Source organism: Kryptolebias marmoratus, linkage group LG12 (genome assembly GCF_001649575.2).
Source record: "Kryptolebias marmoratus isolate JLee-2015 linkage group LG12, ASM164957v2, whole genome shotgun sequence".
NCBI lineage: Eukaryota > Metazoa > Chordata > Actinopteri > Cyprinodontiformes > Rivulidae > Kryptolebias > Kryptolebias marmoratus.
This window is the reverse complement of record NC_051441.1, coordinates 9,389,568-9,410,572: the sequence shown is the minus strand read 5'-3', so window position 1 is coordinate 9,410,572 and position 21,005 is coordinate 9,389,568. Positions and strand designations below refer to the sequence as shown.

At 41.6% G+C, this 21,005-nt stretch overlaps 1 protein-coding gene across 2 annotated transcripts in view; it reads left to right on the top strand.

Moving 5' to 3' along the window:
• Positions 1-5,541: 5,541 nt before the first annotated feature.
• cyth1a (cytohesin 1a) overlaps positions 5,542-21,005 on the top strand; it is a 29,527-nt gene continuing 14,063 nt past the window's right edge. Inside the window, exon 1 of one of the 2 annotated variants that reach the window (XM_017425412.3) lies at positions 5,542-5,749. In XM_017425412.3, coding sequence (XP_017280901.3) covers positions 5,668-5,749 — 82 coding nt within the window. In that variant the 5' untranslated portion in view covers positions 5,542-5,667. Of the gene's footprint in view, positions 5,750-11,826; positions 12,113-21,005 lie in introns of those variants that run through there. The other variant, XM_017425413.3, reaches the window with a different exon arrangement.

The window sequence follows — 21,005 nt, the reverse complement described above, 5'->3', positions numbered from 1 at the left end:
CCCCCCCCTCCTCCCCCTCCAAGCAGCAGCATCAGGACCACCAGGATGGAGGGGGAGATTCACGGTTTGTCTTTAACTGTTTGGCTTTTAACGCAAACCCAGACTTTAGACCGGACTGGGAATGCTGCTCTGTGCGCGTCGAGCCCGTCATACATGCCAGACTGGGATCCGTGAGCTTCGTGCTGCAGATCTCGGTGGAACTGTTGCAATAGAAAACTAAGCTTGGACTCTTAGTGATGCAGTTTGCCACGTATTTTAGTTTACCTGCTCAGGAAAGAGATTGGGTTTAAAAACAGGTGGCCTCTGTTCTGTGGTGCTCCACGCGCAGGCAGTGAGTTATAAAAAGATCTGCATGCTGAATTATTGAACATCACACTGCAGCTCTGACAGCATGACTCTTTAGGCGTTTTTTGTTTTTGTTTTTAAATAGATGCAGAGGAAAACAGAAAACTTGCTTTTGTGAACTATACTGATCCCATGTGGGTGATTAGATGACACAGCATATAAAAATGACTTCACTGAAATGAATCACTGCTGGAAGTTAAAAGTCCTGACATCATGTTATGGGATGACCTCCTTGATGATGTCAAGACGAGATGAGCTACAGCCGATGGCTCAGCGATGACTGTCAGCAAAGATATCGTCTCAATTATTGAGCAATTTGGATTTTCTTTCAGCCTAATGCTTCTCAAAATAGAACCTGGCCTCATTGCAGGAGTCCATGTTGACAGGAGGGAGGATGGGAATTAACTCTTTCACATAAATAAGAGAAATCTGAGCTAAATCTAGGCAGGAGCAATCCTTTTATATGTTTAATTAGGGCCCAAATGCAAAAGGCGATTGTGTTTTTGCTCTCGCCTTTCTGTGGGTTTGTCTGTGTGTTAGCACAATATCAGCTGAAATGTGGATGGATTTTAATAAAACTTTTATGAAGTAATCATTAGATATACAAAACAATTTACAAGGTTTGACCAAAATGGCTATAACTTTGTCATTTCTTATTATACGATGATCTTAGTTTAAGGCTCTGGCATAAAAGGTGGTGAGCGATACACATTCCTTCAAGTAATGCTAGGCCTTTTCATTTGAATTGTTTTTCTGTGTTTGATTTTCTGCTAAAAAGGGCATTTGATTCACGAGGTTTGGTAGTGACTTGTGCCAGTTTGAACAGCCCACAGCAGGATAAGCAGTTCCCTTAAGCAGACGCTTTATGTTGTCTTTTCTTTTTCTGTCGGCAAATCAATTGATGAGCTACTTGATGATTTTGTAATTATACCAACGAAAGTGTGAAGCACAAGAGAAGCGGCTCCCGAGACATTCAAAGCACTCTCGCTGTCCCCGACACCTCCTCCAAGTCGACAGTTTGGGAATGAGAGCAAGTCGTTGTATCGCCTCTGCTCCGGCAGAACCAAAGTCTGAGGAGGAGACTCACAAATTTCACTTCGCAAACACGTTTTCCTTCCTATACTAGACTTAAGCCACAAATCTGAGTTTTGAGTTTTGCAATAAGTCTGTGGATATGTGCAGCGTCATCATCTGACTTTGTTGGAAGAATTCTCATTCTGTGTTTTTTTCCCCATCTCTGTTTCAAAACTCGCTTTAAAGGCTTTCGTCTGCAGGGGTGTCAAAATGTCTTTGTTATCTTTTCCGTGCACTCTGCCATCTACCTGCACTTGTCACCGCAGCCCGGTTTTCTCTTCGTATAATCGAATGTGCAACAAAGGAAACGGTGCATCTATTCATAGGCGTGGTGCTCTACATTTGCAGATAGGTGTGGTTGCTGTGGTCATGGGTGTCGTTCCTCTTTCTCAGTATGATTATTTTTTTATTGGCAAAGTGATCAGCTTGAGAAAGGAAGTGACTTTATGTGATGCTCCGTGTGATTCCTGTTCAGTCTTTACAGTGATGAGATATAGATTCTCTAAACACGCTGACAAAAAGGTTTCAGGAGCATTAAAAACTTATTTAGGCACGTTTCAGTTTCGACAATCTACTGTTGCATTAAAAACAGCAGATTAGTAGATGTTTCAGGAAATCTCGTTCCTACATGTGTCAGGGAAACCTCTGAACGCCTGTCATTCAGTGAAGGAATGCATGTCACCCGCTGCCTTTTATGCCGGAGTTTTAGACTGAGATCATCCAGTGTTGAGAAATGACAGATCTGTAGCTGTTTGGGTCAAACCTTGAACATGATGTTTATGTTTGATCTCATGTGAGTATAACGAGTTGTTATACTCAGAGGATGTGTTGTGAATGACTCTCAGCTACTACCACAGCAAATTTGAGACCATTATCTGTAAAGCTGAGAGAGATATTTTGCTGACAGGCCAACATAGGCAAAAACTATTATTGCCTGCCTTCGCCTTTTGGCTGCAGAAGATCAAACCAAACATTATGATGAGATGATTAGCAGAAGAAGATTCAAATAAAATCTTTCCTGATTTAAATAAATCTATGCTGACGATAGAAGTGCAAAAGGGCAGCTGTAATCGAACCTGAGCAACTTTTATGAAATATTGTTCGCATTCAGTTTGTGTTTACAGTAGATGTTGAAGCTGCATTCTTTGTGGTGAGTGTATTCAGTTCATGTTATCAGCAGGAGAGCTGCTTCAGCCTCCACTCAGCCAGTTGTTAGTCACCAGAGGTGGTGTTACCAGTTGGCTGCTGATGTGTGGGAGTTCCTCCAGCACAGATCAATCAGCTTTTAGATTCGGCTCGGAGAAGTTCTCTACCTACGTGACTGTCAGACAAATGCATGGCTGCCTTTCAGCGGCGTCTCTGGCAGGCAGACAGCCGAGGGCTTCTCTGCTTGTAATATTTGCACAGGCGACCCTCTTCAGCATTCAGCCCACGTCTGTTTCATAACTGAATGAACTCCGGTGATGCTTCAGCTCGCTTGTTGTGCAAAGAATAAAAGTGTTGTAGCGCGCTTTGTCCACATGGTGGCGTAAGCATCTCAAATAAACTGCTCTGTGCCTTTACCCTGGTGCAAGTGGAGGCCTTTAGTCTGCACACAGCTCTGCACAGGAAGTCCCACTCTACCAGCTCAAAGAGGATGTTTGGCTCACAGAGTAGGTACACATTAATCGTTGGAACAAACCGTATCTGGAATATGAAGCTTTATTGATTTCTATAAGTCATTCTCTTGAGCATTTCCTTTCATCTCAAAACAAAGGCTGCGGGAACAAGGACTTTTCATCACGGCTGGTTGAAAGTTGATCATTATCTCTTTGTGTAGGTCCAGAAGGTTTTACAGCCCGTATAAAATGTTAATGGGCAAAATGTAAGAGTTTATTGGGCCGTCAGGTGGCATTATATTAAAAAACAGGTATGATTCTGTTACGGACATCACTGCATGGGCTCAGGAACACGTCCACAAATCAATATCTGTAAATACAGTTCACCGTACCATCCATAAATGCTGGTTAAAGCTCTATCATGCGAAGAAGAAGAAGCCATATGTGAAGACCATCCAGAAATGCTGCCGTCTCTCTGGGCCAAAGCTCATTTAAAATGGACTGAGACGAAGAGGAAAGCTGTTCTGTGGTCAGTCGAACTGAAATTTGACATTCTATTTGGAAACTACGAACGCCACATCGTCCATACTAAAGAGGAGAGGGACCATCCAAGCTGCTGTCAGCACACAGTTCAAAGGCCCGCCTCTCTGAGGGTATGGGGGTGCATTAGTGCCTCTGGCATCGGCAGCTTTACACGTCTAGAAAGGCGCCATCAATGTAGAAAAGTATTCAGGGTTTAGAATGTTTTCCTCCCATCCATCAAAAAAAATAAAAAATAAAACAATGGGACAACATTCCCCTCCAAAAACTTCAGACATTAGAGGACTGTTGTTAAAAGAAGAAGGGATGCTTCACAGTGTTCCCCCCTTAGTATAAACATTTGATATGTTCACTATTTTCCACTGTGAATTAAATGGGTTTATGAAATTTGAAAATCATTGCAAATCATTCACAAAGTTCCAACTTTTTCAGATATGAGGCTCTATTACTGCAGGTAATTTGTCTTTTTGTAGAGTTTACACCAACCCGTCCTTGCACTTGCTTTTTGCAGGCATGTTGCACGAGAAACTTACAGCCTAAAAAAACCATCTGAATATTCATTAGTGCTGACTCCAGTGTGGTGTGTTCCTCCTGTGACAGTTCTGTTCCTCTGGATGTGCAGCTGCAGCATTTAAAGGATCCAGGACGGACACTGCAGTTCATACAGGGGTCAGTTGTAAACCCCCCCCCCCCTCTGGAAATGAACTGCTAGTTCGGTTTTGGCTTTGTATTCTCTATAAATCTAAGTGCCGCCATCATTAATTGCCAACCTGAGGTGAATGTGTGCCGTACTGCTCTTTGACAGCAGCACGGTGGACTTATTGATTAATGAGTGACACTGACACGGACAGAGGTAGCTGTTAAGGAGTGTGAGGCACCTTGTGTGACTGACAGGTGGGATAATTCGAAGAGGCAGGCGGAGTAATGCCCCTGCAAGAGGAGAGGTAAACATTTCAGCTTTGCAGCACACGTGAAAAGGGACAAGTTATAATAAAATTAAAGGCCTAGATTTTCACGCTCACTGCCCTTCTAAACTAAGTCCATCTTGTGCTGAGAAATGACAGAGCTGCAGTGATAAATAATGTTCTGCACAATCTCATGTGAAATGTCATGGTCAGACTTGTTGTTGTCAGAATTATAAATGCCTCTCAGCTACTACCACAAGAACATGTAGCTCAAAATCTGTAAAACTAACTGAGTTGTAGCCATTTTTTTGTGTTTGCTAATGCCGATTACCTGTGCCAGCCATCTTGAATTGAACTGATTCCAAAAGTTAATTAGTTATAGATGGCAATCCAATGATTACTTTCTGGAAGTTTTATTAAAATTCGCCCAAGTTGTTAATAAGATATCTTAGAAATACACCCCCACACACACCTACAGACGCAGGCAAAAACATTAGTGTCCGTCTTCGCCTTTTGGCAGTGGGCGATAATAAACTGTTGATTACGAATACGTTTGTGGCAAAAATCAAACAAATTTGTCTTGATTTAAGAAAAAAATGTGTGTGGTTCCAAGACCTCAAAGAAAAGAAGAAAAAGAAAAAGGAGGAAATAATCTAATCAAAAGAAGTGGCTCATATAGGATTTTGCTCAAGAGGAAATCATTTCTGCCACTCTGTTGCCAAGCAACAATGCAATCTTGATCGTTTTTGACTTTCTTTAAATTTGCACAGACCTTTTGAAGTCAAAAGAGAAAAAGGAACAGTGACTAGAACCTTTTAGGGGGTTAACACCGGCCGTTAGAGGTAATAGGAAAAGACTACATGTCTGTGAGAGAGAGTTAGAGAGAGCAGCAGAGGAGAGAAGGAGGCTGAGACAACACAATTTCAAAAAAAAAAAAGAAGCAGAAGTGATTTCAGCATCCCGGCAAGTTGCACATTCAAAACCGAAGGGGAAGCGAAAGTTGGCGTGCCCGAGAGATTTGCGAGGAGAAGACATTCGACTTGGAGATGAGGTGAATCAAAGTGTCTTAAGAAGCCAGGAGCGAGTGTCAACAGACACAGCGGGGAGCCCAGGACTCTGCAACTTCTCTTTTCCTCCACCTCACTGTGCGGTTTGACGAAGGAGCCACTTCACACACACCGAGACACAGATTTCACTGTGGAGCTATGGGGACAGTGAGCGAACTGTGTGTGTCCAGCCTTCAGATGTTTTTGTGTCCAGCTGTGGAGACACTCCAGCCACCTCTGGGTAAAGTGGAAGCCTATAATTGCATGCTGTGTTGCTGTAACATTACTTTATTGCTGGTTGGCTTGTCTCTTTATCCTTTCATTGCTCTAACACTAAACACTTGAAAAACATCAAATGTCTTTTTCTCTCTGAGTCAAACTGCTGATCGACAGTTTAGGCATGCCAGCACTGTCTGTCATGTGTCCATAAACCTCAGTTAAAAGGACTAAATCAGTGTAGTTTTAGGAAATCCTCCTCTAAATTCAGTGCTTCCCAATTAGATTAAAGAAACAGCAGCAGGAAGATGTTAAACTCCCTTTCAGATCTGTTTTTTTTGTGTATTAATGACTGGATCTGAACATTTTTGGATTGTTGTGTTTGGGTTGTTATGAACTGGCTGTTAAGTGTTGCAGCTGCTTCCAGTTTCAGTGTGGGGGGTGGGGGGTGGGGGTGTGTGCAGATTTCCATTGGGAGGGTTCAAACTGCGTGTTAGCGTGACTACATTAGCAGCTTTGCTGGGTGGTGCTGGTGGTGAATCAGCTGACCAAAGGGAAGTAATGCTGTCTCAGGGATTTCAAAACACCTGAATCAGCTCCAGCCTTGTGTGTGTGTGTGTGTGTGTGTGTGAAAAGAGGTGATTTCTTTTGGTTTGTTCCGTGGGTTTTCAGTCGGGAAGTCGTCTGGATTGTGTCCCTGTTGGAATTGAGAAAACAAGCCAACGAGACAAAAGGCCACGCAAGATGTTTTAAATAAATTAAATGTACATGTACAACCCTAATTCCCAAAATGTTAGGGCAGGGCCACGTTTGAAGCATCTCTTCTTCTTTTGACCCTGCTGCGACCTTCAGGTCAATTTCAGCCGAAGTTACAAGAGCTTCCTCTCTTCTTCCTCTCTTCAGTTATGAGGGCTTCAGGAGGGTTACCAAACATCTAGGAACTGAGGAGAGCAGTGATGGAGGTTTTGGAGGGGGGAATTGTCCCATTCTTGTCTGGGGGAGGATTCTAGCTGCTGGATTTTTTCCTTTGATGATGCATCAAATGTTTTCAACTGGTTAGAGGCAGGCCTGTTCAGCACCTGGACTCTTCTACGATGAGGCCATGCTGTTGTAATGACGGCCCCACGAGGCTTCGCTTTGTCTTGCTAAAATTTGCAAGGCCTTCCCTGAAAAAGACGTCATCTGGACGGGAGCATTTATTGCTCTAAAATCTGTATATACTTTTCTGCATTGATTGTGCCGCAGGTTCTTAAATATGCTGTCAAAGCACAAATAATGTGTTCCCACACACCTGGAGTGTGTCACATTATAACTTAATCTTTGTTGACAGCAGTTACATTTGGAGATTCCTGTGGTGTAACAAGGTTTGTTACTGAATGTGTTCATATTTCTGCTTTTCGAAATGATTCGTGCGAGTGATTCATGCGTGACTCATCTAATACATACCAGTTGTATCTACAATAATAGTAATTCATGAAATATGATCTAAAAATTAGATCATGGAGCTGTGAGAAAACATAAATAAAAAGCCAAAAAACAAACAAACAAAACCCCCAAAACAAAACTAGTCAAAGAGTTTCTTTTTTGGATTATTCTTTCACTTCCTTTTTCCATTAAATCACGTTTAATTATGGTTGCAAACAATATTTCCTGATGATGACAAAGTCATGCACAAAATCTTGTTTTTCCTAATAAACTTGTGTACTTATGGAAAATAGTGGTAGCTTAAACTGTCTTCTCTTGTAGTTCTTTTTAAGTTTAGATTTTTAAACATCGACCAGTGAGACGTGTCTTACTGGTTTATTGTATTTGTGTTTTGTAAATAGTTTGTTTGTCAGCTGTTTTTTTTGTGACAGCAGCTGTAAGGGCAGCACTGAGTGTATTAAATTGTATATAATTGAGAAGCCACCTATTAAAAGAAAGGCTTTCATTTTGATTTTTTATTCTTTATTAAACATCATAATAATAAATGAAGATGAACAATTGCTTTACCAGCTTTTGAGCTATCTTATTGTGGAGGCCATTTAATTTAAAATCCAATAAATGCTGCAACACTAAAGCAACAAAGAGTCCATTCCAAACACCTCCTCGGCTACTTTAGCGAGATCTCTCTATATTCCACACCCTCCTGCTGAAACATTGTGTCAGAAGTATTTCTGTATGTTTGTGTAGTACAGGTAATTTCTGCTGTAAGGTCTATATATTTAAGGTAATTACAGCGTGACCGCCTACAAAGTGCTTTTCTCACTTGTGCAATTGGGAGAAAAGTGATCCTCGAGTTAGATGTATTCCCTTATTTCAGGGTCTGCCCTCCCTCTCACCCACAAAATTATGGGATACACGGATCCAAAGGTCTTATAACTGCACCTACAAATGGAGAGCCGTGGTTTCCAAATTAGCTTGTGTGCAGCAGTGAGTCATGTGGCGGGGCAGCGTAGCTCCGAGGCAGAGCTAATGCCAAGGAATATCTGACATGTGTGCAGCAATCTAAATGACAGCGCACGTAATCTCACACGCCGTGTTTACTGTTTACTGGTGTCTTAACTATTTCTCAAGAGGCTTCGTTTCCAGACAACAATTTTATGATCTTAATTGCAGAGGATGAAAAGTATCACCTTGTGGGAAGCCTTATGAAAACATGCAATACTCCTAATGTTAGTCCAGATAGTTAAAGTGACATTTTCATGCATGTTTTCCCCCCATAATTGCATATTCACCTGTAGTTATCACAGATGATCAGCAGGGGTCACTGTTGGGACTTTTCCCCACAGGATGAGAGAGAGAGAGAGAATATTTACAATCATTTCTAAGGATTAGTTAATTTAAATCACATACGCAAACATGGTTGAGAAGCCATGAAAACATTGTATTCTTAAATTTTTTTTATTAAGTATGTCCTCTTTGTTGAGAGTCAAATTTTACTCTCTATCAAAGTTTAATCTTTTGTAGACCCAACAAAACATACTTAGATATTTTAGTTAAATTAAAATAAAATCTATTACTTTCTGAACGTCATTTTGGTAAATGTATTTAGTCACATATTGTCACTGGGGATAAAGTAACATGGTGTATTCTAATGCTGACATTTTATCAGTTAGTTAAAACTGGAAGTTTGTCAGCTTTTTCTTGATGCAGCACTCATATGGCACTATTTTACAATAAGTTTGGATTTCCTTGCATAATATCAGTGCACATTTTCTGCTTCGGTTTTAGCATTTGCTGTATTGTTCAGTGTTTCCATGAAATCAAAGAAGTTCCTGTTATTTTCATTTAAAAGTGAAGCGTAAGTGTAATCAAAACCTTCGCAACTCTAAAAGGATATGTGTGAGTAAATCCTCCCGAGGAACAGCTTCAGAGCGTTTTAACTAAAAGCACGTAAAACGAAACGTCTTTGCTCCTAAAAATGCAAAATGACTTTCATCTGATGTGTGCATAAATGCTAAGTTAATGTCACATTTACTGCAGGATCAGGTCAGCGCAGACAACAGTAAACTTTGTGTGTCGGTAATCAGCTCCTGATCTCCTCATTTAAAGGGCAAACAGCTCTCCGGTTTCATTTGTTTCGGGTTCCCAAGCGCATCTGAACAGGACCCGCTTCGGGGCAGTAGATGAACTGACAGCAAAGAACTGGAACTTTGTGTGAACGGAGCTCATTTCACACAGGCTGCATTGTTCATTGTGCAGTTTTCCTTCACACAACCGAGGCATACAGGGGCCACAGCGTGAAGATGAGGCCCCTTAAATCAAGACAGAGCTTCATATCGTTTTCAAAAGAGGTGTGGGCTTTGATTCCGGCACAATTAAATTACATCAGGTCAGTGCCTCTGTGTAACGTTGGGAAGAGGATAATCAAAACAAGGAAGAGAGCGTTTCTCCCTCTATCTGGCCTCACATCTGGCTGTGCGGCTGCATTCCTCCTGGTGCAAGCAGCAGCAAGCTCAGCCCTCACCGCTCCGTCATAGAATTGTGGTGCAGGTATTAAACAAAACCACCTTTTTATAGAATGTGAATCAGAGCTGATGACTGCCATGAAGCATCAAATTCAGGCTTTTATTTATAGCTTTAAAACTGCATTAGGGATAAATCATGTTGGTCAGATTTGACTGAAACAGCCTCAACGCTACAGCCACGTGATCTGACACTTCAGATTTCATGTTTGTTTATATGGTAATTAATAGTAAAAGCAATAATAATAATAAAAAAACACCTGGCATGACAAAAAGGAGGACTGATGACGTCAGAATGATTTATAATAAGCGTCCAAACATGTGGACTCAAGCTACAACAGATCCTGACTCAACAGGTGCTACAAAGTTTTGTTTTTCAGTCTTATTTGTTTTCTGCACAGATTTCGTTGCTATTTTCTCAAAAACAGTTTACTTTTGTAAAAGTCTACACACGCGCGCGCACACACACACACGTCTTCTTTCAGGATGTGGTGAATCAAGAAAGTGAGCGAGATCAGCAGCACAGTGTGTGCGCGCGTGCGTGTGCGTGGGTGTGGGTATGGGTGTGTGCGTGACAGAGACGGTGGCAGCACGGTCACGTTAACAACAGTTTGCTGACATTCCTGTCTTACATTTCACCGAAACTCAATAATGACTTTAACCGGATATGTGGTATCGTCGCCTTCAAATTAAGAGTCGATTTTATCAAATGAAAATTTTGGCTTTACTTTTTGTCTTTATTACTTGAAACAGAATAACCGGCGTGCTTTAGTCCCGACAGCCTAACTCAGATTAAACATGCCCTACGTTGCTTTGGGATTTATTTTACTTTCATCAGAACTTCACTTTCTGTCGCAGCCTTAGACCAGGTTTCATCCAGGGTTCCTGGGTCCTTACCAAATGGTATGTTTGGTTTAAAACGTCCAACAGGTTATAGAAAGTAATACAAATCCAAGGTGAAACCATTCAGGAGGGACCTCAAGAAAACTATCTGTTCGTCTTATCAAAGTCTGGTCCCGTTGTAGTACCACGGTGGACATGGTGGACAGACTAAACAGTCCTGATTCAGTTTCATGCCAAAGAAAAACCAGTCAGATAGACTTCACTAATATGGTTAACGAGACAAAACCCAAGAATTGAAATCTCTCTGTTACCAGGGGAAGGAAAGGATGATGGCATGTTCACAAAACTGAGGAATTCTGGTAACAAAGACGGGTGATCAGTCCCCCCTCCGTTTCCACCAAACCACTCCCCATCCCCCTAACATCCACTCGACTGTTTAGTGACCACCTCAGCAACCTCCTTTTTTCATGCAGCGAAGCCGTATTTCAGCTATCAGTGGATATAATCGCATTATCTTTCTCATGACCATATTAGAGGGTTGGCACATACTTCAGCTGGAAAATGAAAAGCTTCATCCTCTTCTCCAGAAAGACCAAATGCAATATGTCTTTCTATTCCTGACTAAGGAGCCCATGTAACCCAATCATACATTTTCTCAAACAAAATCATGGCCTCAGACTTGAAGGTGGATTCAGTTATGCCATTTGCACGTCTGCATGTTAGAAGCTGCAATGTGATGCTTTGTTTGTGTAACCTGCAATATCTTATCTTTACATTATCTGTAAAGATAATATGAAGAAAAACAACAGATATTTGTAATCTGTAAGGGTCATCCATCCATCCATCCATCCATCCATCCATCCATCCATCCATCCATCCATCCATCCATCCATCCATCCATCCATTTTGTTTACTCGCTTATCCTTTCTGGGTCACAGGGAGCTGGTGTCTGTCACCCTGGACAGGTCGCAAGTCCATCACAGGGACACATAGAGACAAACAAACATTCACTCTCTCACTCACACCAAGGGACAATTTAGAGTTACCAATTAATCTAACATGCATGTTTTTGGTCTGTAAAAAAAATGAAGAAACATAAAGAAATGAAGCACAACTCAAGACTTTTGCAGTACTGAAAGTCATTGGTAATTTAAACAAAATGATTTAATGCCAATTTTAGCAGTCATGTTATTATTATTTTTTTACCGTCAAAATTTTTATGGTTAGTTTGTTTTCTAAGTATCTGTTTTATTGTGAAAGGCACAACCGGAAGGAGATTGATTTCCGTTTGCCTGACAGTGCAGTCGCCGCTTTCACTCAGGAAGAGAGGCTGCTTAAAGTCCATCTACTACCTTCAAACCACTCCCTTTAGCTGTCGGCTGAAACCGTCTTCGCTTACCGAGGGAGCCCTGACTTTGTACATTAGGTTGATTTAACTTCGATTAAATATTTAAAGGCTAAAAGAAAACAACAACATCTCGGCGTCGCTTTAAGTTTTGCTTCTTGGAAACCTCGAGAAAGTTTTCTTTGCGGCCGAGGAGTGGGGGACCTGCGACACACAGGCAGCAACATGGTGTTGAAATCGGAAGAAGGAGTAGGTGAGTAACATTTTGTCAAGGAGAGGCATTTTTTAACTTGGCCAGAAATGTCTCCGAAGCGGCACGGCTTGTTGTTAAAACACAACAAGTGTGTGTGTGTGTGTGTGTGTGTGTGTGTGTGTGTGTGTGTGTGTGTGTGTGTGTGTTCTTGTCGAGGTTTGTTAATCTCAGAGACCCAGTGTGTGCTGTTTACAACGCGACTTGTTTATGATCTAATTCATCCCTGATGCCTGAATGCAGTTGTTATCCAGGTTAAATATTAGAGTTTTGTATCCTCATAAGCTTTCTAACAATACACCTTAAGAACTGAAGTTTGTATCTCTGCTGGTGCATTGTTTTGTTTTATTTTGTTTTTGTCTCTTGACGCTCGTTTCTCAGGATGGGTCACCAGTCTGAACCCAGGTGTCAGTTTTCACTGAATACAGAGCAACAGGTGCGACAGACATTTTGTCCTGCCTGTCAGCACACATGCAGGTCTATTTTGAATAGCCTTCTTCTTGTTTAAAAACATGATGCCTTTATAACCCCTTGAATCACATTCAAACAACTGATATTTTAGCTGGATTACATGTTGGCTTGTAGGTCCTTGTGAGTGTTAAACAGAAGGCCTTTGTTTCTGAGCCTGATTCCTTCATCTTCCTCCCCCTGGCAGCATTAATTAACACCCCTGACTTACGTCACTGTTAATCATGTTGGATAACAGTAGAAGTCTGACTAATCCTCCTGTAAGCTGTCTCTTTTTTAGTTTGTTTATTTGGTTGTTTTGCTGTATTTTGCAGCTCTTTTCCTCTAAGGTCCCGGCTGTCTTGTTTTTTTTTTACTTACAGCAAAAGCAGAAGGAAGAGGAGTCCGTTTGAGCCCATTTGTCTCTGCCACTTAAAAAGTGGGTGGTCTGGGAAGTTAAAGTAGTTGTCACTAATGGTTCTCTAATGAACGGCGCTGAAAGCTCTAATGGGCCCGGTGGTTCGGTCCACCCTGGCTGGCACTAATGCCCCGGTAGTTTGATAATCTTCATCATCTCCCCGTAATCTCATTTCTGCATCCATGTTGCATCGGCCGCAGCCCTCCTTTCCCCACTCAGGTCATCACTCACTCTGTGCAGTTATAGATATAATGGGGAAATGGATTTGGCACCCAGAGCAGCGAGGCGTAGTAGTCGTAGTAAGCTTCACGTTTGGCTGCCGAAGCCGTACATGGTTTGACTGCATTGCTGGCATTTTCAGGGCAGCATCACAAAGGGAGAGGCAGGAGAACAAAACCTCATGCAGGGTTCAGCTGCTCTCTTGCGCCATGTTGTTTTTTATGGTGAAACGTAGACGTGTTTACGAATTTGACAGTAAAACCTTGCTTAAACTTGCGAAGAACCAAGGCTTGTTCCCATTATCTAGTAGCCTGATTTGCGTAGTTGAGACCAAAAAACCTGCTGATTAATAGTTCCAGTTTTCTTGTTTTTTCACAACATCCTCATTTTTAAAAAAAAAATCTCATTTTAAGTTGCATGGCATTGTTTAAACTGTGTCATTGACCCTTTAAAGGACAGAGCAACTTTTACACGAAAGACAACTAACGTCACAGTTTTTACAGAGTATTTACTCCCTTTTTTCTCCAGTATTTGTAAATAAAGAAAACTTTCTGTAATTATTTTTTTATGTTTTTTTCAATTCCTATTAAAGAAACAAACACACGTAGTGTTTTAGTAGTTAAACTATGCCCTGACTATGACTGATACTTACTATTTCACACTATGAATCATGAAATCTCTCAGCACAAACCGTGTAACTGAGTCAAGTCAAAACTTGATTCCAGCGTACATTTAGAAGCTTAATTTATCAGAATAAGAGATTTTTCCCTGCTGTGTTTTAAACTTTATTACATTTATTTGATCTTTGCGCTAGTCTCTAAAGAACTGCATTACACAAAAGCACCAACTTTAGTGTTTAGGTGAATTCAAATGACTCTGTTTTTTTTAGTCTCCTTCTCAGAGCGCCGATACGTGCGAGCTTCAGGTTTGTCTGAGACAGGTGGAGACACGCTTCGAGCCCCTTACTTCCTGTTAAACCGAACTCTTGTTATTGTTCTCGCTGCTGGGGCCTGGAGATGTAAAATGGCAGCGGGGCAGAAACGTCACGCGTTTGTAAGGAGTGTTCTGATTTTTCAAACAGCTGTTTAGTTCAGGTTTTGCTTAGCTTCAACTATCCCCTGCTTATAGCGTTCAGCAGCGCGAGAAGCTAGAAATCTACACTTTGCTTGCTCTTAATGCAGATTTGTTTACATTAATAAGATCTGTTATTTGTTGTATAAGTCATGCCTGGTACATAGGGACAGTTTTCATGCAACTGAAATGTTCCTTTTCTATAATAAAGGAATGTATTGAAAACATTTGGTATCATGCAAATTTTGGTTCCAAGTTAAACCCTTCAGCCCGGCATGCTGAGCTGGGTGGCTCCCTTCTTCGTCCTGACCGTTCGACACTCGTACGGTGAGAAAGTTGACAGATGGAAGTGAGGAATGCTGTTCCTATCTTAAAGTTTTGAACTCCTCCACTCATGGAGCTGAACGGCTCACAAACAGGAAGCCGAGAGTCTGACAAAACACTCGACAGGAAATTACATCCCACGGTTTGTGCGTGGGTGAACATTTCGAAAAGCGTGTTTAAAAAACAAAAAGTGTCAAAGTGAAGCTGCATACTCATTACAACTTCAGACACAGATTACCGTGGCCTCCAGCTTTCCCATCATGTATTTCAGGGTGTGTGTGTGTTAAAATGTCAGGAGAGGATGTTGACAATGGGACATCCCCGATAAGAATCGAGGCTGACTCTATCCGAGGACAAAGACATGGATTTTGGGTAGAAGCAGCACTTCCGCTTTTGAGGGAAAACAGGACCGGCTCTACATCTGCCCATCAAAACAGTTAAAGCTAATTAAACATAAAGCGGATTATTAAAGAAAAGCTGATTCTTTGTGCTGTTGGATCCATTGTTTGACGTTTAGGCTGCTGAGCTCGCTCTGTTAGCTTTAGGCTGAAGCTGTGTGGCGACGGGCATTCCTATACATTCCCACCCACTCACTTCCTCTGGTCCTGACATTCCTGAGCAGCAGCTCGACCAGCAGACCGACTGAACTGCGTTCGGTTGCGATGCTTGAGGAGTGACCTGGTTTGTTCTGTGTGAGCAGGCTAATTCCATTAGATATGTGACTCTGACTCAAAATAGTTAAAAACCTTTGTTTAACCTTGTCTTCCAAAGAGCTAAAAATTATTATCCCAATTAATCTGTTGGGAAAGTAAAGTTTGTAGTTATTAATGCTCGTTATCATGCTCATTAGAGGCAATTAAGGCAAAAACTGTCTGTTTTTTTTTTTTTCTTCACAAGGCCTTACTGATGATCAGGTTGCATTCAAGTGACTGTAGATGTTGTTGGGCTGAACGACGGGTCACAGCTTGACATTTTTTCATTTTAAAGAGATCAGAAGCTGTCAGCCCTGGAAACCACAGTGCTCTAAATGAGGGCTTTATCTATATTTACTTACTTTCACCTCCTGATGTTTCAACTTTAGTTTTGAGGCTTACTAGGCAAAAAAAAATCAGACATGCTTGATGTTAAACTGTAGTTTTTAAAATATATTTTTATTGGCAACATGTCTAGTTGAATGTAACTTAACTGTCTCATGGATTGTTTTTTTGATATTCTCATGTATTTGAGGTGTTTCTTTGTCCTGGAAGCGGCACAGCTTTTTTTGTGGACTGATACTATTTTTTTAGATAATTAATCCCATGGAATAACATCACCTAAAGTCAGAGCTTCTCGTAATTCCTGACACCTGGATCCCATACTGACACCAGACAGAGGAAGCTCTGTCGCTGAGGGGCGGTGAAGTGGAGCCGGCACACCACAGAGCTCCGCGTTGACTCATCCGTCAGCACACAGACATGAGGCAAGCATCTGCGTCTGCTCCGTGCTGCAGGCACTCCCAGAGCAAACAACACACTCGCGCTGTAAAAATGAACACTATCGAGAACGCTGCGTAACGTCTCCAAGAAACACCATTCCAATTAGGATAACACTCATGCAGTTGTCCTTTTTAAAAACACCCAGATGTCTCCAGGACAGCCTCTGCTGTTAAACTTATCATCTGGAAGTGATGGTGTGAGTGTGACTGGTCATATGACTGGTCAGGAAAGTGAAGGCCTTCCATGAATTAGTGACTAATAGCAGCTCACGCTACAACTTTTGGCTTACTCACCGTGTCTGTGGGAGCCAACAGGAAGAATCCTAAAAAGTAGAAATTATTTGTTTAGGGTTTTTTATTTGTTTGTTGATCTATTTTGTGTTGTAAATAACCATTTTTGATATGTTGTGCTTTATTTTGTTTGTTATGGGTAATTATATTCCTAATTATATATGAAACGCTAAAGTATATGCTTGTAATCCATTCATTACGGCTTTAAAAATGGGAATTATTACCAATTTTATCATAAATTCATAAGCTGTAACGCAAAGATTAATAACAAAGTCTAAAAATGTATCCCATTTCTAGCCTCAGCTGATCACATTTTATTCTTTGGCAGAAACAGAAAGTTATGATGACATTGATATGTCTTGCTATGTACAATTACCCCAGTTTTTACTTTTTGTGAGAGACGAAGCAGAGAAAGAAATGACCACTGGGTGGAGCCTTCATGTTAAGGGTAGTGACAGGGTGTGTGGAGATGAAGAGGAGGGAGTGAGGTAGTGAGGAAGGCTCCTTTCCAAACGGACTGTGTCAGTGTCAGCGTGCTGTGAGCAGATCGGGAGCTGATAGCTGAGAGAACCCAACAGTGTCTCTATGGACGAGCCGGCTTCTCCTGTCCTGCCGCTTGACGTGGACGTTTGGTGTGCTCACTTTGAGCAGTAGGATCCAACTCTCAGACATCAGGAGGAGTGGGGAAAAAAAGGAAAAGCTGGCAGGTGAAACTGGAGAACTTCTCACTCAGGTTTGAAATGAAATGTGTTCATCTGATTAACGGAGCTTATTTTACTCTCCAAACTTGTCTTTGGGACTTGTCAAATTTCATTTACTGACTGTCTTTCTGTTGTGCTTCAGGACTCTACTAAATAAATCAAGCTGGAGATGATGCATGCTATATAACGACCGCTTAGACAGGAATCATATGAACCGCGAGTGGTTTGACTTCTCTGCAGGCATGTCCTGTCATTCTCCAGCCTGCCATGTTGCATGGTTGAAAAGGCTGGTGAATGGTCCTTCTGTGTCTGACACTTGAGATGATTGAGTACTAAAGCAGCGGGTCAAGAACTGGGCAGCAGGGTGCTGTCAGTGGGGATGTCATGTCTGTTTGAAGCAGGGGGATGGTTAGATGTGTTTGAGTCTTGAGGATCATATTTGCAAGCAGGAAGTGCTGATTCAGTGATAAAGCCTGTGTGTATAGAAATCATATTGAGATATATCCATCATCAGAATGCCGCATGGATATAAGTTCAGCATAAAGAAGTAAAACAAAGCTTCCTAAGCCTTAAAACCCTGTGTTTGGACCTTGTAGAGGAATGTTGCTACTTGTAGACACAAAGGGAGAGCTGATCATCCCACTGTCTCTGTGTTCTCCTGCCACTCGCTGTCCCACGCCCCCCTGCCTCAACACAGAGCTCCTTCTCCATTCATCCTCCTCCTCCAGTCCCCTGTCACCTTCGCCTACCCACAGGCCAGGTCAGACTGGATGTTTCTTGGAGTTTTGATTCATGGCCGCTTTTCCCCCTGTCAGCCTGGTTCTGTTTTTTCTGTTCCCGGTGCTGCGGACTGGGAGGTCACAGATGAACAAGTTCATTTGGTCGACCACAGCAAAGACTGGAATTCCTTTATAGTATTCACTCCTCTTTGTTATGAACCACGTGGGTTAAAAGCTCAAGGTCTCTGTTTGTGTGTGTTTTCAAAAATATTAGGGGGAATGCCCTTGGGATTAGTTTTAATAATGAGCTTCAGGCTCAGATGGGAGCTCACCAAATGATTTAGTCATATTTAATTACTTTTTTTGTTTAAATCAGCCAAAAGCTGGAAAAAGCAGAAAATTTGAAAGACCTTTATGTGATGTATGTGTCTTTGCCAGTCTCAGCAAGCTTTATTGATGGTTTGTGTTTTGTGCTGAATTCATTAAGTCTTATCATGAAGTAGACTGCTCCTTGTTACCTTTGGGGCAGTTATTGGTTTTGGCAACGGGTCGATTGACTGGAGCCTTAGGGTGACTTAAGTCATGTAGGAGTTCTCTGTGTTAATGCATCAAAGGCCTTAGGAAGAAGTGGGAGAAGAACCAGTGGAGGATGACGAGCAGCTGAAGTTCCTCTTAGTTATATTTTAGGTGGAAAGGTCAGCTTAAAAGGGGAAGAAGTAATCGCGGACAAATAATACACAAGAGGAAGATTATGAGGAGGCTTATCAAAAAGCCAGATGCTGTTTGTTCAGCTTCAAAGATGTGAAATAAAACACCCAGTACAGAAACAAATGACATGAGAGACTGAGTGATTATTTTTTTATCCATGGCTTTCATTTGCTTATATCACAGAGTGCACATCTAAATGTACCCGGAGTGCAGGCAAACTAGTGTCTGGCTGCAGAAATGTGGATCTCTTTGCATATTCCCTCCGTCAGCAGAGTGTTGCAGTGTAAATCTATTCACTGATGTCTCCATCAGCTGCTGGGAACCATTCAGCCTTCGTGTTTTAAGTGTAAACTCTCCCTACATCCTCATTACAACAGTAGGTGTACATATAAGAACTCATCTGTTGCGCTTATTGTTGTCCCTTCAACCACTCGTTGAGAACATTTTAAAAATGCACTTCTGGTGGAAACCTAGGCAAGAAATTGTGTACGGTAGTTAAAAGCTGATTTTCTTTATTTTTTCCTGTAGTCTTTGAGCGCTTAGAGGAGTGCCTTAATTTGGGTCACATCTGCAGTGAGGGGGGCCTCGGAGATCCTACGAGCACACATCATTCTAATTTCCTCATTTTTCCGAGGAGAATTCTTCAGTGAGCCTGGTTGAAATGAGATGTCTGCCTTCTTCGCTAGGATGGCAATCAGGATGGGTATTAGTGGGTTCTGCCGCTGTGGGAGAGGGAGCTATAATTGATGTCTTCCTTGATGTCTCGTCCCCAAAGGCTCCCTGTTGACCTAGCCCTCACTAAAAACAGCTTTACTCTTCTAGGAACTCTTTAGATAGTTGGAGCAGAAGGCCATATGGATGGTGAAAATGTTTTGGGCTTGAAAGAACCTTTTTTGAGTGAACTCAAAAGCATAAAAATACTCTAAGTAAACTAATGTTAAAAACACTAAAGCATGTGTAGAGCAGAAAAGCGGAAGAAGGCAGCATCGTTATTCTTAAAAGGAAACAGTATTGACTGGTTTGAGTCATAAATTTGGATTGAAGAGCACTCTGAAATAATGAGGGCCACGATAAAACTGAGATTATACCTTTCTGTGTTTAGTTAATGAAATCTAGTTTCTAACCAAAACCAAACTTTTAGGGTGACAAAATGATGAGATCAAGGGACATTTACAAGGGGTAAAAACTAGGAGAGATGTTTTTAATCTTATTTTTTCCTTGAATATCTTGAGATATTATATCTGGGGAGATGCAGAACAATTTCTTTGAGAGCCTGTTGTTTTAAGAGCACATCAGATCTTATTCTTATTGAAATCTGTATTGAAAACTACAAGATTGATACCATCAAGGCATGAATAAACGGTTTTATCAACTTTACAAAATTAAATGCTCATTCAGTCTTTATTTTCCTTGGGTCTCCTTGTCTATTTTTATTTTATTTCTTTGGCTTTTGCTTTTCTCTGGCCAAGGCAGTGCAGAGGTTTGCAAAAATGACAGTCCAACAGCACTCCTAGCATTTACTTAATTAAACGAACTCTTCCCTCATTTGCTGTGTTGTGGAAAACAATATTCACTCTTTCCCCACAAAAGAGAACATTATCGCCACCAATTAGGTTGGAGTATAAAACTGATGATTTGAATGTTGTAGAGTTGAATGCTGCGGCTCACTGGACCCAAAAATAGTGTGATTACGAGCACATGTTTTCAAGGTCCCAACAGTTTGCAAACAAAACCGTGGTGAGGCCTTAAGGGCCGCTGTGACTGGTGAACTAATTCTACTTCCTTCTGTGAAGTCAGATGATGTGTGGGGACGTCGGGTGGCCCCTGGGGGGTAGATGAAAGACCTGCTGCCATGTTGCATCTGTTCTTCTGATTTTATATGAAGTGCTTGTTTGTGCTCTCAGATGAGGCGAGTGAACACGTTTCATTTTCAAATGACTGTGCACAGATTTCAAATTACAGTCCTTTCTGCAGCTCGTCTCTTCTGTCAGTCCTTCTCCCGTGTGGTTCTTCCTGAAGCCAGGGATCCTGTGGTTGTTGTGTGTTGGTCTCTGCTGTCCTGTACTGTGTGGTTTGTGTGTTGCCTGGCACCCAACCTGACATCATGTTTCCAGAAAGAGGAATGGACGTCCTTTTTTTTTTTTTTTTTTTAAACCTTATCCTCCCTGTTAGTCTTGTGTACCCTGCTGAACAGAGACATGCTCTGGATTCACTCAGTGTGACAAGAACTTATCTAGTTGATCAGGAGATCTGGAGAGTTAAAATCTGCAAGGAGGTCGACGCAATCTCAAACCTGTCAGGCTTTCCTGCGTGTCGATGAGGGATTCTTGAGTCCTGGCACCTTTTATTTCCTGAAGCATTCGTTCCCTGCCTGATATGAAACACTCTATGGGAAAACAATTTTAAAACGTTGCACAAGTACATATCTTGGTATACCCAGCATCATCCTGTCAATTCCTCCACGTAGCAAGAAGGCTTGAGCTGATCTGATTGTGGTTTCCATGGATACTAAAAGCAGTTGGTA